Source organism: Chinchilla lanigera, unplaced genomic scaffold, assembly GCF_000276665.1.
Source record: "Chinchilla lanigera isolate Chin_1 unplaced genomic scaffold, ChiLan1.0 scaffold00031, whole genome shotgun sequence".
In the NCBI taxonomy this organism is placed as follows: domain Eukaryota; kingdom Metazoa; phylum Chordata; class Mammalia; order Rodentia; family Chinchillidae; genus Chinchilla; species Chinchilla lanigera.
In genome coordinates, this window is record NW_004955432.1 from 1,307,622 (window position 1) to 1,323,848 (window position 16,227).

Sequence of the window (16,227 nt, forward strand, 5' to 3'; positions counted from 1 at the left end):
AGAAAAAACAAAAAAAAAAAAAAAAAAAAAAAAACTGTATTTATCCCCAGCTGCCATGTTTAATCATACTGTTTCATTTCCCATCCTAGGTTTGAGAAACATCTTACCTATTACAACAGCAAAGGTGCCAATTGTGAAATTCTTCCATTTGAGAAGTGGTCTGGAAGTGGATATCAGTTTGTATAACACATTGGTAAGTTGTTCTGCAGGCTTTTTCTTAAGCATATTAAGAGAAATGAATGTGTCTTAAGAACACTAAAGGTAAATGAGCTATTCCCTTCATCTTGTTCATTCTCTCAAGAGTTATTATGAGCAGGGCATGGTGGTTACAAACCAGGAATCCCAGTACCCTGGGAGGCTGAGGCAGAAGGACCACAAGTTCTAGCCCAGTCTAGGTAATTTAGCAACTTAGCAAGACCCTGGTTCAAAATTTTTTAAAAAAAGCTGGCAGTGTAACTCCATGTAAAGACCGTAGGGTCAATCCTGAGTACTGTCTTTTAATGAAAGTTTTATTCATGAGTATTTACTGTGTCCTAGCAGTGTTCAAGACTGAGAACATAATGGCATTTATTACGGCTCCTGTTCACTGAAGTGAAGTCAGAGTGGCAGCCTCGTGCTTGCCTTGGAGTTTGCTGTAATTTGGGGGTAGAGCATCTCTTTGGGGACACCTTCCAGATACACTCCCGGTGCCTCCACCTCTCTTTTGGGCTGACTGACACCCAGTTTGCTTCAGGGCTTCATGGGACTTCGCTCATCTCCAGGGGCATTTGCTTAAAATAATGCTATGAAGGAAGGAAAAGGGATCTTATATTTGCTTAATGGGCACTGATTGTTTATTTTAGTAGCCCTTATTTTCTAGATTTCAGGCTAAGAACATACTAAGATAATGGAAGTCATACAGTCAGATGTTACTTATAATTCTTTGTTATTATCTGGCAAATTACCAAGGCTTGTCTTTGGAATGAGAAGTTAATCACAGTATCTTCTTATAATATGTCAGTGTAGACCATTCAAAGATAATCCCAGTTTAAATGGCTTTTATCTGATAGCCTTAAAGTGTAATTTCTCTTTTTAATAGGCCCTTCATAACACAAGGCTTTTATCTGCCTACTCAGCCATTGACCTCAGAGTGAAATATTTATGTTATACGATGAAAGTATTTACAAAGGTGAGTGTGCTTGTGATTTATCAGGACATTTCATTACATTTTCAGACCTTGTGAACACATCATTCCTGCATTTTTCTGATGAAAAATCAAAACACTTCCAGGGTTTGGGAAGCCTCACATACAAGCTAAAGTTTTGTTGTCTTAAATGTTACATGATAATCTAATCTTACTTGTGACTAACAGCCCACTCCTTTGTTGGGTTCAGTTTGGTTGATTGGTTTTGTTGGCACATTTTAACCTTTGAAAATGTGATTTTGTTTTTTGTATGAGTTCTCAAATAAATGCTGAGAACAGGATGACTACAAAATTCAGCAGGAAATACTGGTGATCTTTCTTTTGCTGTCTTTCCTCTAGATGTGTGATATTGGCGATGCATCTAGAGGCAGCTTGTCATCATATGCATATACTCTCATGGTGCTGTATTTCCTCCAGCAGCGGAGTCCACCAGTCATTCCTGTCCTACAAGAGGTATTCATAGAAGAAATTGTTTCTCCTCTGTAAAGCTGGTTATTCTCAGAGCCCTCTTTTTTTTATTTTTGTTTGTTTGTTTTTGTTTTTTTTTTGTTTTTCTTCCGGTACCAGGAATCAAACTCACGACCTTGCACTTGCCAGGCAGGCGCTTTGCCACTGACCTAAATCCCCAGTTCCCTCGGAGCCCTCTTCCTCTACATTTCTGTGGTTCTGTAGTAAAACTTTTAATTATTTTCCTAGTTTTTTTATCAATGCTTAAGTTTGTAATCCTTACTAATAGTTTAAAAATTAATTTCAGATGTACAAAGGTGAAAAGAAACCTGAAATATTTGTTGATGGCTGGAATATTTATTTTTTTGATCAAATAGATGAACTGGTACGTATTTTCAAAGTAAAGATTTTTCTACATACTTAAGTAAGTTAAGTATATTATGCTTCAGTGTAAATGATCAATAACAATACTATTACTTATTATATTTATTTATATTATAATAGTAGAAGGCCAGGTGAGTTTCTAGGCACTGTTCCAGTATTTCTTTCATATCTAATAATTCCAATAGTCAGGTAACTATCCCAAAGGAACAAATATTTACTGTCGTTTTGGTACCAAGAATTTGGAAAGCCTTAGGTTGAGCTACAGAGACTCAGTAACCCAGGCATCATCAAGGCTTTTAAAACTTATTTCCAAATCTCCCACTAATGTTCTGAAATCTGTCTTTGAGCTCTGAGCTCTCCCAATCTCCAAATCAGGCTGTAGAGATTAATAAACTCATACCTGTGGTGTTTTAAAATGTGAAAGAAAACTTACATAATTACATTTTTATGTATTTAAACTCTAGGTGATTAGAAGTAAGTCCAAGTTTACTCCCTTAGGTAGAAATGTCTTAACGCTTTACTCTCAAGAGTGATGTCCTTGTTCTCTTCTGTTTCTAGCCTACCTATTGGCCAGAGTATGGGAAAAACACAGAATCTGTGGGGCAGCTATGGCTGGGACTTCTTCGTTTCTACACAGAGGAATTTGACTTTAAAGAACATGTTATTAGCATCCGGAGAAAAAGTCTACTTACAACTTTTAAGAAACAGTGGACCTCAAAATACATTGTTATTGAAGGTACCAATAAAATCAAACTTAAAATTGAGTAAGCGATTTAAATTAACAGTAGTATTGTTCTTCCTTCTAACAACAGTTGCTCTGGACAGCTCTGAGCTGCTGCTGCCCATACCAGCCTGACTTGTCTGTTTCTAGCCTAAGACTGATACCCTCTTGTGGGCCCTCTTGCAAGTGTAAAAAGCCTTTGTTCTTCTCGCTATATCTTTCATTCTTGGAGGTGGGGAGGTGCTTACAGGAAGAGGGAGCCGTGAGATGAGGCAGTGTCAAGATAGTGGGACCCCTTTATTTATTCCTTAGGCCTAAGCTACCTGTCCATAAGATCCCACCGTAATCTTGCCCTCCACCAAGGGCAGGGAGAAGTCATGGCCAGAAGAAATCCAAGGTTAGGATGACAGAGAAGCCAGGGAGCCAGTCAGGTTCCAGGAGCCGACATGGGACAAGGATCTCAGTAAAAGGAGCTGCACGCAAGAGTCCACAAGTACTTTCCTTTCAAATACTCCAGGGTAGCTGTGGGCCACATCTCTCTCTTCTCCTTTCTCCCCTTAAAATAAATCATCTTCTTTTAAGAAAATACAGATGGTGAGACTTTTGAAATAAAACCTAATTCAAGGTTGGAGGACACCATCAAGAGCAAATATTCAAGATCTTTATTTGCTCTTGATAAAGGAATTTACCTATAAATAGTATATGCAGATATTCATAGTTATTGGCACCAAAAGAAAAAAGGCTTTTTCTTTTCCACTGAATGCAAGGATCCTTTGAGTCATTAATATTTGCAGTTGATTGTTTATTTCAGCATGTGGGGTTTTAAATGCTCTAGAATGAGCTGAGATATAGCTGAGGAAATATTTTGTTGATTTTGATAGGAATTTTTTTTTAAATATACACTTACTAATATGAGTTATTCTAAGTTATATAATTATTTCTGCCTTTTGGCAGTATTAAAGTATCATACTGTGAGCATTTGTAAAGAAACTCAGATCACTCTGGGTTATAGATTTTAATATTTTAGAATCTTGTGTCAAAGCAAGGAAGTTCGTTTCTTTACTTTCTCACAGTGGGTTCTTACGGTCTGCCAGTTACTAATGTCTGTTTTTCATTTTTGAAACCTTATCATTTTTAACTTTTAATTTTTATGTTACTTTCAGATGAGCTATTAATAATAGGCTAATCTAGAAAAAAAAACTTCATTCATAATTATATAACCAGCTATTCTAAAACTGAAAATTTCAATTATAGTAGTAGTAGTGCTTTTAACTGTACAACATCTAATATTTTAGTACTATCTCTACTTCACCAAGCAAACAACCCAAAATACCTCCACGCAAACCAACAGGAATCACCAGCAGAAGTAGGACCCAACTGAACAAGAAGATAACCTCATAGCGATTATTCTCATCCAGTTAAACTCTGCAGTAAGCAGAGGGTCCTGTTCTCCAGTAAACTGTTTGTCCGTTAGAAGCCACTTGCTGTCAATTAGAAACATAATTGACAGGGAGCAGCTTGCTGCTTGTTGCTTCTTCGCTCCTTTCGTATGCACTATGAACAAGCAGTCAGCCATTCTCTCAGTGATGAGATCCCCAACAAGGATTAGCTCATTTTTTCTCCCTTTGCCTTCTTAATTATCATTTCTGGTATATAAAAAAAAATACTTAAATATCAACACATGATGTCTAAATTACAAATCACATGCAAGTGCTAAATCATCTTGAAATCGTATTTAGATTTAGAAGTGTGCTTGTACTCCCATTTATTTTGTGAAACCATTCAGACTGCTGTAATCTGTCTTTGACATGTACGTGCTTTTCGTCATTCCTACCACTTTTTGGGTCATGTAACAAATGCCATTCCAAAGCACTTGAATACACTCCTATCGAAGAAGCTTGAGATGCATGTATTTAAAATTATAGGCATCCGGGGCTGGGGATTTAGCTCAGCGGCAAAAGCGCCTGCCTGGCAAGCGCAAGGTTGTGAGTTCGGTTCCCGGTACCGGAGAAAAACCAAAAAAAATAAATAAATAAATAAAATAAAATAAAATAAAATTATAGGCATCCTTTATGTGAAGTTTGCTGGAAATTTTGTTCTGAGATCCAAGTCATCATTAGCATGCCATTGGAATAGGTTATTTTTCTATGTGTTTTAATTTATCTGATAAATATCTATGATCTCTATAATGTATTGTTTCCTAAAGTGATCTTTAAAAGACAGAACATTCAGGGCTAAAATGTTTTAAAATATATTTGTAACTTGTGTCACGTGGTAACATCAGGTTAATGTGTCATTTTTTGGGGGTTTTTTTTTTTGTCTTTTTGAGACAAGGTCTCATTATGCAGTTCAGGCTGGCCTTGAGCTCACTTTGTAGCCTAGCCTGGCCTCGAACATGCAACGATCCTCCTGCCTCAGCCTCCAAAGTGCTGGATTACAGGGGTGCACCTCCAGACAATCTGTCATAATGTGAAGGATTTTATAAGGAATTAAATATAAAGTAACACTCTTTTCTGATGAAGACTTTTGGAAGACTGAAAAACTGGCCTTATACTGTATTTAGGACGATTTATTACTTGCTTCTATTGTGGGTTTTATGCTCATTTAAAAGGCAGTCATTTAATACTTCTACTAATAATAAAGTAGGTTATGATTTCTTGTTATGGACCTCATTTATTGGATGAATAGAGACATTTCCTTTTGATTATCTTATTGCTCCCTTTAATTTTCTTAGATCCCTTTGATTTGAATCATAATCTTGGAGCTGGATTATCAAGGAAAAGTAAGTTATTTTGTTGATTAATTTTAATGCATTCTCTATTCCTTTTAATCCATTTTATTTGAGATCTTACTCTTTTCTTCTTAGTGACAAATTTTATAATGAAAGCTTTTATCAATGGTAGAAGAGTATTTGGCATTCCAGTCAAAGGATTTCCAAAGGATGGACCCTCAAAAATGGTAAGTGTCTGTTGGAAATGCCAGAAAACAGTTTTGAAAGCGCATAATTTGGACACATTTTAAGCACCTAGTTCGTACATACACTTCAATCATAAGCACTCTGACATTCTGGTGAATCTGGCCAGGATACGTGATTATAATATAGAGTAATCCCTGAAGACTTCCTTTTAGAAGAAAGTCACAGGGAGAAATAGGAAGACATAGAGTTTGGGTGAGGGAATCAATAATGTTGCTTTCGCTTTTTTTCCTTGATAGCACATAACCAAGGAAACACAAAGCAGGCCTAGAGCAACTTTGAAGATGAAAAAAAAACCACATCTTTAATACCTGAAAAGATGAATTTAAGTGTGCTACATTCTTTTTCTTCCCTTTGCTGCCCTCTGTTGCTGGTGGTCTCTGCCGACCTGCATAGGTGGCACTGCTGCTGTGCCAAGCCCATGCAGGCACAGTGCATGCCTGTGAGGATAACTCACCCTCTAGAAGCTCAGGTTTGCAACTTGCTTGCAAAAGCTGGCAGTATACTTACTGGGACTGGAAGTTGCCCTGGAGAGCTGTTGTTCTCTGTAACTGAGTACACAGTGTAACGCGCGTGCGCACACACACACGTATGAAGTCACAGTTCAGAGTTTGCAGCCCCAGTCTTCTGAGAATTTTTCCATAGAAGCTAACTAAAAATTGTTCAGAAAACCCCAATTTCACAGAAACCACAAATACCCTCCACAGTTGCTTTTTTGGCTGGAGGTTTGCAAGTAGCCGATCCAAGGTATTATTCAGTTCTCCTTGCTGCTGATTGGCTGCCCTGCAATGCATCTTCCCGTATCATAGCAGGTTGCTGAACCACGAATAGTTATCTCAGGTGTTTTCAATTTTGTTCTTCTTAAAGCCCTAAAATCCCTAAGATGCCACCAAAGCGGCCTTACCTTCTACGGCTTCATTAATAGTAATTCATTAAATTACACAACTGTGAGAGACAAAGCATATTTAGGGTTTAAACAATTTTTAAATAGGCGTTTATAGACATTTTTCTGACTATATGTAAAATTCCAGGTTTTTCACAATTTGCAGGTGTTCTAGGAACATAACACCCCAGTGAAAGTCAGGGGCCCACTGTAAATAATATTTATTAAAAGTATCGGTAGTGTCTCTGGGAGACTAAAGCAGGAGAGTCACAGGTTCAAGCCCAGCCTGGGCACCTCAATGAATTAGTGAGACCCTGTCTCAAAAAATAAAAAAGGGTGGGGGCTGGGATATGGCTCAGGGCAAAGGCCCTGGGTTTAGTCTCCAGTACCAAGTACTGCCCAAGAAAGGTCGATACTGAGATGTAAAATCATTCTTTTCGTGTATACTTTTCCTATTTTAATCGCATTAATAATTCGGGCTTTTATGTATTTATTTTCTAGGAATACTTCTTTGATCCAGATGTACTAACTGAAGGAGAGCTGGCCCCAAATGATAGATGCTGTCGAATTTGTGGGAAAATTGGACACTTCATGAAGGACTGTCCCATGAGGAGAAAGTAAGCAAATGTTTTGAAACAATGGCTTTTTTTCATTTTAAAATATTTTTTTAATGTTCTGTTGTAACAGAAAGTGAACTTTATGAAACCCAGCAGTTTTAAGATAAATTTCAGATGTTTTTAAAATTGAAAATAAGCGATTAAAATGTAGCGTTAGGTGCAGATGACGAGGGCTAAATCAGTCTTCCAGGCCTGGTCCTCCTTCCTGATTTTGGTCATGGCCTTTGTCATCCATTGGCCTCTCCAGTAGGGGCAGAAGAAGAAAGGAGGAAGCTAAGGTTCTTCCTTTCACAGCAGTGAGAACTTCAGGGTGATTTCAGTAGTAAGTAGTGAGATGAGTCCCTTCGGATCTCAGCTGCATCTCTCATGTACAGTAAGAGTACTGTACATTCTACCTTGGTGTAGAGTGGTGTCTTGTAGTATAGGGCCCTCTGTTGGTATACTCCTTAATGCTTAATAATTGCTATAAGTAGATAAACATACTTTCTCCTGGTGATATTTGTAGAAGGGCAAAGGAAACACTAAGGTGGCTTGCTTGGAACATACTGTTGTTTTGGGTGGTAGTGGTAGTTTTGTTTTTATGGTACCAAAGATTAAACCCCAGGGCCTTCACTCTGAGCTGTATTCCCAGACCTTTTTTTTTAATGTTTTATCTTGAGACAGGGTGTCACTAGCCTCCACAGTGCTGCAATTATAGGCATTAGTGGTAGTGCTGTTGTTTTTATTTGTTTGTATTTGTTTGTTGTTCAGTTTGATTTGGTTTTTGCAGTGGTGAGGATTAAATCCAAGACGTTGCACGTGCTAGGCAGTCTACATCCCAGCCCCTGATCAATAACATTCTTATTTAAAAATATGCTACTCAAAATACATCGCTATGTAGAATTTGAGTACTTCCTTCGTAGTTTTTTTTTTTTATTATTCAGTTAATAGTGATCATGTAGGGCAAGGCAGAAATCTGACATTTTAAGATATTAAACCTTACTATCATTTTTTTATGAACTTAAGATTCTGCCTCTCAAATTTCTGCTGCTTAGCAAAGAATTTTAATGTGTTCTGTTTTCTGTTTAAGAAATCATCCCACAGATAATTTGACTTATTACATCAGCATCAAAGCAGACATTAAAGAGATTCATTCATTGCAAAGATGGTTTTATAGCGGTAAAGCAGCTTTGAAAATTAAAAACAAAAGACTCCCTCCTTAAGCTCTGAAATACAGTCAGCCCTCTGTGTCCGTGGATTCCTCAAATATTTGTGGATCAAAAATATTTGGGAAAAAAATAATGCATCTCTATTAATGTATATAAACTTCTTTCCTTCTTACTGCTTCCTACACAGGACAGTATATCATCCATTTTCCTAGCATTTCTAGTATATAAAGTGTTATAAGTACCTAGAGATGACTTAAAGTACACAGGAAGGAGCGTATAGGTTACACAAATACCACACCATTCTATACAGGGACTTGCACATCCATGGACCCTGGAACCAACCTCCATGGATATTAAGAGATGACTGTGGTTTCTGAACAGAGATGTATTTAAGTCTGTTCACTTCTTGGTTTTCATTTTGATGCCTTCTATTCATGACTTTCTCCTAAAACTGGTGACAACATATTTTGTTAAGTTTCTGTTTGGATTCTATCCAACTAGATTCTTTCCTACTAGTATTATGTCTTTGACAGAGTGAGGAGACGGCGGAATCAGGAAGATACTCTGCACCAAAGATACCCTGAGAACAAAGACAAAAAATGCAAAGAGGAGAAAGAAATTCAAAACAAGTACACCGAAAGGGAGGCATCAGCAAAAGAAGACAAGTCTGTGCCATGTGCTCAGAAAGCCAAGACTGTGAGGGCAGCCATCGACCCGGGGAGGGAGAAGATTCTCAGGCTACCTGTGGAAAAATGGAAGCGGCAGGACAATAAAGACTTACGAGAAAAGCGCTGTTTCATTTGTGGAAGAGAAGGGCACATTAGAAAAGAATGTCCTCAGTTTAAAGGCTCTCCAGGTAAGGACACCTGTCACATCTTCACATTTGCACTGATGTCTCAAGGAAAATCTTGCCAGTTTTTTTCTATTTTCATTATATGTATTTCTTTAAGAAATGTATTTATAGTCTTATAAAAGCCTAGTCATTCCCAGTATCTGTAAATGTAGCCTCAGTAACTAGGAAAAAAAGCTCCAATTTGATCTTTCTTAGCGTGTGAACTCTGGAGATCAAAGCATTGTCAGGACACCTGTGTGCCCATTAGCTCTTGTGTTTTGTCCATATACACAGGCACGTGCATCGGAGAGGAAACAGAAAACTGGGCATGGTGGCATGCACCTCTAATCCCAGCACTCTGGGAGGCTGAGGCAGGAGGACCACAAGTTCTGGCTAGCTTGGGCTACCTAGCACAGTGCTGTCTCCAAAAAAAGGAATAAAAGCCGTTAATTAACAGTGCGGTTCATTAACGGTGATTGTATCTGCAGAGAGGAACTATGGAGGACTATATCTTTATGTCTTAATAACTTTGTTCAGTTGAGTATGATTATTCAGAAAATAAGGAAGAAATTTATTATCATCAGTAGCTTAAAGCCATCCACAAATCTGAACTAGATGTGGTTTTCACAGAGCTATATTCCCAGCTATTTAAGAGGCTGAGGCATGATGATCAAGGCCAGTCTGGGCAACATAAGGAGATCCTGTCTGCCAAAGAGTCATCCATAAATCTTGTCCCATTGGTTGCTGGATGGGAAATTTTCCTAAACGTTAAAAGTACCCATTGGAGGCACTTTTTTTTGTACTAAGGATTAACCCCAGGGGCACTGTACACTGAGCTGCATCTCCTGACCTGGTTTTGCTTTCTTTGGAGATAGAGTTTTATTAAGTTTAGGCTGGATTCTGAATTACACTCCTCCTGCCTCAGCCTACTAGTAGCTGGCTTATAGGCATGCAACCCCATCCCCCTGTATGGGCACCTTTTCATAAACTGTTGGGACTAAGGGTAGTTAAAGTTTGGGTGGTAAGTTACCACGCACAAAACAGTATAAATACTCTCACTTTACTTCTGAGAACAAACCTAGGCCAGTGGACGAAATTTGATAAGCATAGAAAAGAAACCCTGGAGAATGCATTTTTTTTATTAAGGTAATTAATTTGAGCCATTGTGAATTGTGTATGTTTATGGGCAACATTAAAAAGTCAAAGCTCATTTGTAATTTCTTTGAAATATTCCAATGTTTGTAGTTTTTGGAATACCAGTACCTCTCTTCCATTTTATTATATATTGTTCAGCAGTACATTGTAAAAGTTCTTTAATCATTCATCCTCATTTTTTTAAAGGAGCTTTATGTGGAAAGAAATTTATTTTAAAATATTTTATTGGGGCCGGGGATGTAGCTCAGCAGCATAAGCACTTGCCTGGCAAGCCTGAGGTCATGAGTTCAATTGCTGGTACCAAAAAAAAAATTATCTGTTTTTTTAAATGGGGCTGAAATGTTTATATTTATAGCTTTGGTTAGTTCACTTGACAGTCTTCTGTAGAGCTCCAAAGCTTGCCCGGACTATGACTTGACAATAATATGATTTTCTTTTCTAGGAAGAAAGCATAATTAAACGAACTTAAAACAGTGATACTTGCTAACACTTACGGAGCATTTACTATGGGATCAAGTACTTTACATGGATTTTATTTAATGCCACAACAGCCCCATTAAATTTGGGAGCATTAATAACTTCAGTTTGTAGGTGAGGTACCTGTAAATAGTAGGAGGTAACATTTGATATATATTTTAACCAAAATAATAGGCTACCCTTTATCAGAACTCAAGGTTCATGTTTATGAATAGCCTATAGTACATTATCATCTGTTCCTCTTCAGTACAACGAAATGGTGACTTTCCCCCAGCTTTGATGGATTTCTAATTGCTAGCAGCAGTTTTTGTGCTGTTTACTGGTACGGCTTTCAAAACAATAAAAGCAGTGATTTTGGCAGCCTGAGAAAATAGTGGCAAATCAGAGAGGGGACGTCCTTGTGGAAGGGGAATTAGCAGCCCTAACCTGGCTTCTTCCGGCTATAGCATGCATACGTTAATGTGAGCATTCATCACATGGTCTGCATGAGATGAGGGAGGATTGGGGCCAGAAATGGTGTTTCCTTTGGTAGCAATTAAAAATAATCAGCTTCTTTTTATCTAAAAACTATTCTACCTCCTCTCATTCTTCAGACGTCCTGGTATTCTGTCCACACAACACACTGTGTGAAGCTTATATCACATGAACAGAAAATCTGTGCAAAAGTTTGAAAACAAGGCCACTGCTTTCAGTTTAAAGCAGGAACAAACAGTGCTGCTTTCTTTCTTTAGGTGTGTCTAAGTCAGAGTGTGTGTTGGGATCCCCTTCTTCACCTAGCCCTTTGAGACCACCTGGTGCATTTGCTCAGGTAAACCCAGCTCAGCTCTGAGGGTGTCGCTCTGTGCTGTGCTTCACCACACACTTGCCACACTTGCCGAGAGCTCGCGGGTCTGTGCTGCGTGCCCCTTCTGCTGACTTCATGCTCATCGTCCCAGCCTCTGTGCCACGTGCATGTGTGTGTGGTGAGGTGTGCTGGGCCTCGCTGAAGCGTACTTGCCTGTCTTGCCAGTTAGCGTAAAGAATTCTACCATCCACATGGCTCATTTCAGCCCTCTCTGGTTATGGTTTCATTCTGTTGTAGATGTACTCCCTTTCCATTTTATAAACCAGTCTATTTCGTTTTTTAGGCAGTGATTTTACATGAAGACAAAAAGAAACAAAAAACAGCAATATTTTTGAGTCCCCAGTCAGGTATGTGGTTTGTTTTTTTTTAATGTGTATTATTTATTGCCTTTACCACATGCCTTTTGAGACTCTGACTAATGGATTTTAACAGAGACTAAATATCAGAATCCCTTGGGGTTTACTTTTAAGAATACATTTACCCTGTTTTCTTTCCCTTAATCTAATTCTTCGGTGGTTAAGCGTGGGCCTGTACATTTTTTAAAGACTCCAGGTAATTCTTACACCACCCTTCAGTAAGAACCAGTCTTCAGTTGTTCCCCTACCAGGCTTTGATGTGTGCTCTGAAGTTGCTGTCGTCTTACCAGCATTGTGTGTTGCTGGTGGAGTTGTTGCCATGCACCAGACGAGGGAAGATGCTCCTTACCTCCAGGCCATGGCGTGCACTCACCCTCAGTGATTACTTATGTCCCTTTGTGATGGCAGGGCGCTGGCCTTGACACCAGCTCTGCCTCGGTGGATACATGAAACCCTTTGCTCACGTACTCCACATTCTTGTCAGAATACCTAGGCAATAAAGAGTAATCACAGATGAGCAAAAATAAGAGTATGATCTGATGGCAGACACTGAGAATTATAAAGCGGGAAACAAGGAGAATGTTGGTTTGAGAGGTCAGTGACCTCTCTGATGAAGTAACACTTCAGTGAGGAGTCCGTGAAACAGGGGCAAGTCTCGGGGACCTTGGAATCTGCCTGTTACGTCAGAGCTCAGATCGCTTCTGTCCTTGAGTCCTCAAAGCCTGCAGCAGGAGAGGAGGGTGCAGAGTCAGCATCTGAGGCTCATTCAGCAGTGGAGGACTGGAGTGTTTTTCTCTAAATGAGATGAGAAGCCATTAGTGGGTTTTGAACCAAGGAGCACTATTACCTGAAATCGATGTTTAAACAGTTTGTTACGAGTATGGTCGCTAGTTGCATCTATTTTTATAAACCAGACTTGCATGTGCAAACAGCAGAAATCAGTGTGGAGATTCCTCACAAAACTAGGATTAGAAGTCCCACTTAACCCAGCTATTCCCCTTGTGGATATTTTCCCAGAAGAATTAAAAACATCGTACCACAGCGATATATGTGCAGCCATGTTTATAGCAGCACAGTTTGTCACAGCTAAATCTTGGAAACAATCCAAATGCCCATCAACTGAGGAATGGATAAAAAAGATATGGTATTTTTATACAGTGGAGTATTATTGCTCAGCTATAAAGAAAGATAAACTCAAGGCTTTTATAGGTAAATGGATGCAACTAGAGACCATACTCATAAGTGAAATAAATCAGACTCACATGTGTAAACATCATTATTGTTTCCCTAGTGAAGAAACTGAAAGAGTAAATAAGATCTGAAAGGTACAATAGGTATAGTGAAAGGGAAAGAAACTGTTCAAAAGGAAAGAACAGCTGGGACAGGGAAAAATAGAAAGGAAGAAAGGAAAAATTGTACTACCAATTCCTCTTAGTTCACTGAAAGGAACAGTTACTGTTTATATTGTTTAATCAATTTTGCATGCCTGTATCTGATAATCTGAGCAAACACTTTGAAGATAACAATATGCAATATAACAACCATTAATTGCATATCCTCTTGTTTTGAAATTCTGTATTTTTTTCTCTTTAAAATTAAAAAAAAAAAAGATTTATTACAGCCCATGGTGCAGGAGCACCAGGGTAGAAACTTAGGAAACCAACAAGATTGCAGTTTCACTGCAGTAACTCAAGAGGTTTAGACTTGGAAGTGCAGGAGGAAGTGAGGATGAGGACGGGTCAAGTTCTGGATTTTCTGAAGGTAGCACCATGGAGATTTACTGATGGATTAGGTTTTACCGGGGTAGAGTGAGTCAGAGATGGCACTGCAGTTTTTGGCCTGACAGCAGGAGAATGAAGGTTGAATTTTATCATACTGGGGAAGCCTCAGGCAACAGAATATTTGGAGTAAGTAGAAGTCAATCCTTGACATGTAAGTGTAAGAGAATTGTGAGGTGTCAGGGCTGGTGTTGAGAGGAGATCCAGACCAGAGAAGGACTACACTTTAAGCCCAAGTCTGAGTGGCAGCACCTGGGAAGAAAAGCACATTAGAGCCTCGTGAAGTAAAAGAGGCAGGAAGAGAAGGTGGCCAGGGAAGGAGTGAACAGAGCCGGAGCACCATCCTGGAGTCTCCACAGGGAGGGCGCATGAGGAGGAGGCCCCACGCGCCCCCTGTGAATGCTGCCAGAGCTCTGGGTCTGATCCCCGCCCAAGCTACCAATGACTTTAAAAAGATCTGCATCTCCAGACGAGAGGAGACAAAAACCTGACTTGCGGGGAGGCCAAGAAATGCTTGAAAAGGAACTATAAGCTCCCTAACCTCAGGCCTCTAGCTTATAAAGTGGTGCAGGAAGGGTAGGAGACTGGGGGCTCTGGTATCCCAAGGGTCCTTCTGCATCCTTGTATCCTGAAGGGAAGAAGAAAAGTGATGTGAAAAAGAAATGCAAAATAGCTGTTAGTAACTTTTTGGGCATTTTTTAGAGGACAGTATAAAATGACACATGCATGTGAATTCTAGCCTGTGGGTACTCTTAGAACTTCACTTAAGCAATTGCTTTCTCTCTCCCTGTCTTGTTCAAAAAAAAGGGTTAAATAAGAGAAATTCAGCAAGTACAGTATAGTATCCACAGTGTTTGTACATGATTGTTTACTTTATAAGAAAAAATATTTGCCATTTAAAACTTAACTGATACAGCCTGACATTTGTGTATGTTAAAGTAAAACAAGTCACACACAGTGGTCCCTCTGTATTCATTGCTTCACTTTGTGTAGTTCCAGTTAATTTGGCCGGGTGCAGTCTGAAAGGACAGTCCAGTACAGCAAGATACTTTGGAAGAATATTTGCCATGTACAAACTTGTATTACAGTATATTACTACAATTCTACTTTATTATTAGTTAACCTGTTCTCATCATACTGCACCATAGTTAGGAACGTACAGGGAACCCTCAGGTATATAATGGGTTCAGTGCCGTCTGGTTTCAGGCCTCTCCTTGGAGCACACCCCCCAGGGAAGGGGGCCTCGGTATTCCGTGTTAGCTCCTACTCACCATTGCATCCTACTGCCCGAGCAGAGCTGGAGCGATGCTGTGAGGCTGGAGGAATGCTCTGCCTTTCCTTGCACAGTGTCAGCCTTTGAGGAATAGGGTTTGTGGTTGCAGGACAGGTTCCGGAGCCCGGCACCAGAGCTCGTCCTTGGTCTCCCTGGCTCAGTCTCACAGGCTAGGGCTCTGTGATCTCACTGGAAAAGCTGTGCAGTCTCTGCTTTGTGAGCAGGAGATGTAATGGAGTCGTTAACTTACCAGTACTGTGTGGATGCACAAGGTTTGGGGGTGGGGTGTTTGAGGGAAACATTGAAGTAGCACCAGATCACTTTACAATGAGAATTTTAAAGAAATGGGAGAGAATCAAATCTCCACAAATGTATTACCCCCTTGGGCCCAGTAGGGAAGTGGTGGCTCCGTGGAAGGGAAACAGACAGAGGTTCCAGGAGAAACATGAGTGACTGCCTTCTGGGAAGGCTTCAGATTGTTCTGGGGGCGTCAAGCAAACCCAGCAGGCAGAAGGGAAGTGAGCAAGGGACCTCCCACTCCCACAGGCAGGTCAGGCCCTGAGAGTGATGTGGGAGAGGGTGGGGCTGACAGCTGGCCAAGGCAGCTACACTGCCGGGAGCAACTCTAGGGCATGAAGGGCGTGGGAATGTGCCTAAATCCTGGGAGACCTCAAGCTCCCAGAGAGGCTGTGTGTAAACAAGCCAAAAGAACGCTGTTTCTCCCAATTTCGGCCTTGAGCAGATGTTTCTGGAACATTTTACGGAGAAAAACCACTGGTTTTTGTTTGGTCAGAATGCTTGTGTTGGTAAGATCAGCTCTGCAGTCAGACTTCCCGGGGTTGATTTCCAGCTATGTTGTGTTAAGCACCCTCTGTCTCCTTCAGATGCCTTGGTTTCCCAGTTTGTCAGAGGGGATGATCGTCATACCCCAGGGCAGGGATGAGGAGACGCACCTTAAAGGCACCTGGAACAGGTCCTGCAGAGTGAGCACAAAGAAAGGCCCAGGGCAGTGGCAAGGGCATAGGTGTGCTATTCCTGCGGACATTGCCAGCACCATCCTGCTGAAGGCAGTAGACAGCCTGAAAGAAGGATTTTACGACTTTTTTTTTTTTTTTTTTTTTTTGAGACAGAGTCTTGTCCTGTACTCCACGCTGT

At 40.0% G+C, this 16,227-nt stretch overlaps 1 protein-coding gene across 5 annotated transcripts in view; it reads left to right on the plus strand.

Annotated features, from left to right (window-relative positions):
• Zcchc6 (zinc finger, CCHC domain containing 6) overlaps positions 1–16,227 on the plus strand; it is a 62,169-nt gene that overhangs the window by 39,405 nt on the left and 6,537 nt on the right. For 2 of the 5 annotated variants that reach the window (XM_005387913.2, XM_013516018.1), the window contains exons 18-28: positions 90–193; positions 1,079–1,168; positions 1,523–1,636; positions 1,938–2,015; positions 2,573–2,750; positions 5,470–5,517; positions 5,602–5,693; positions 7,094–7,209; positions 8,891–9,213; positions 11,553–11,629; positions 11,949–12,012. In XM_005387913.2, the coding sequence (XP_005387970.1) occupies positions 90–193; positions 1,079–1,168; positions 1,523–1,636; positions 1,938–2,015; positions 2,573–2,750; positions 5,470–5,517; positions 5,602–5,693; positions 7,094–7,209; positions 8,891–9,213; positions 11,553–11,629; positions 11,949–12,012 (1,284 nt within the window). The other 3 variants (XM_005387915.2, XM_013516019.1, XM_005387914.2) reach the window with 3 other exon arrangements.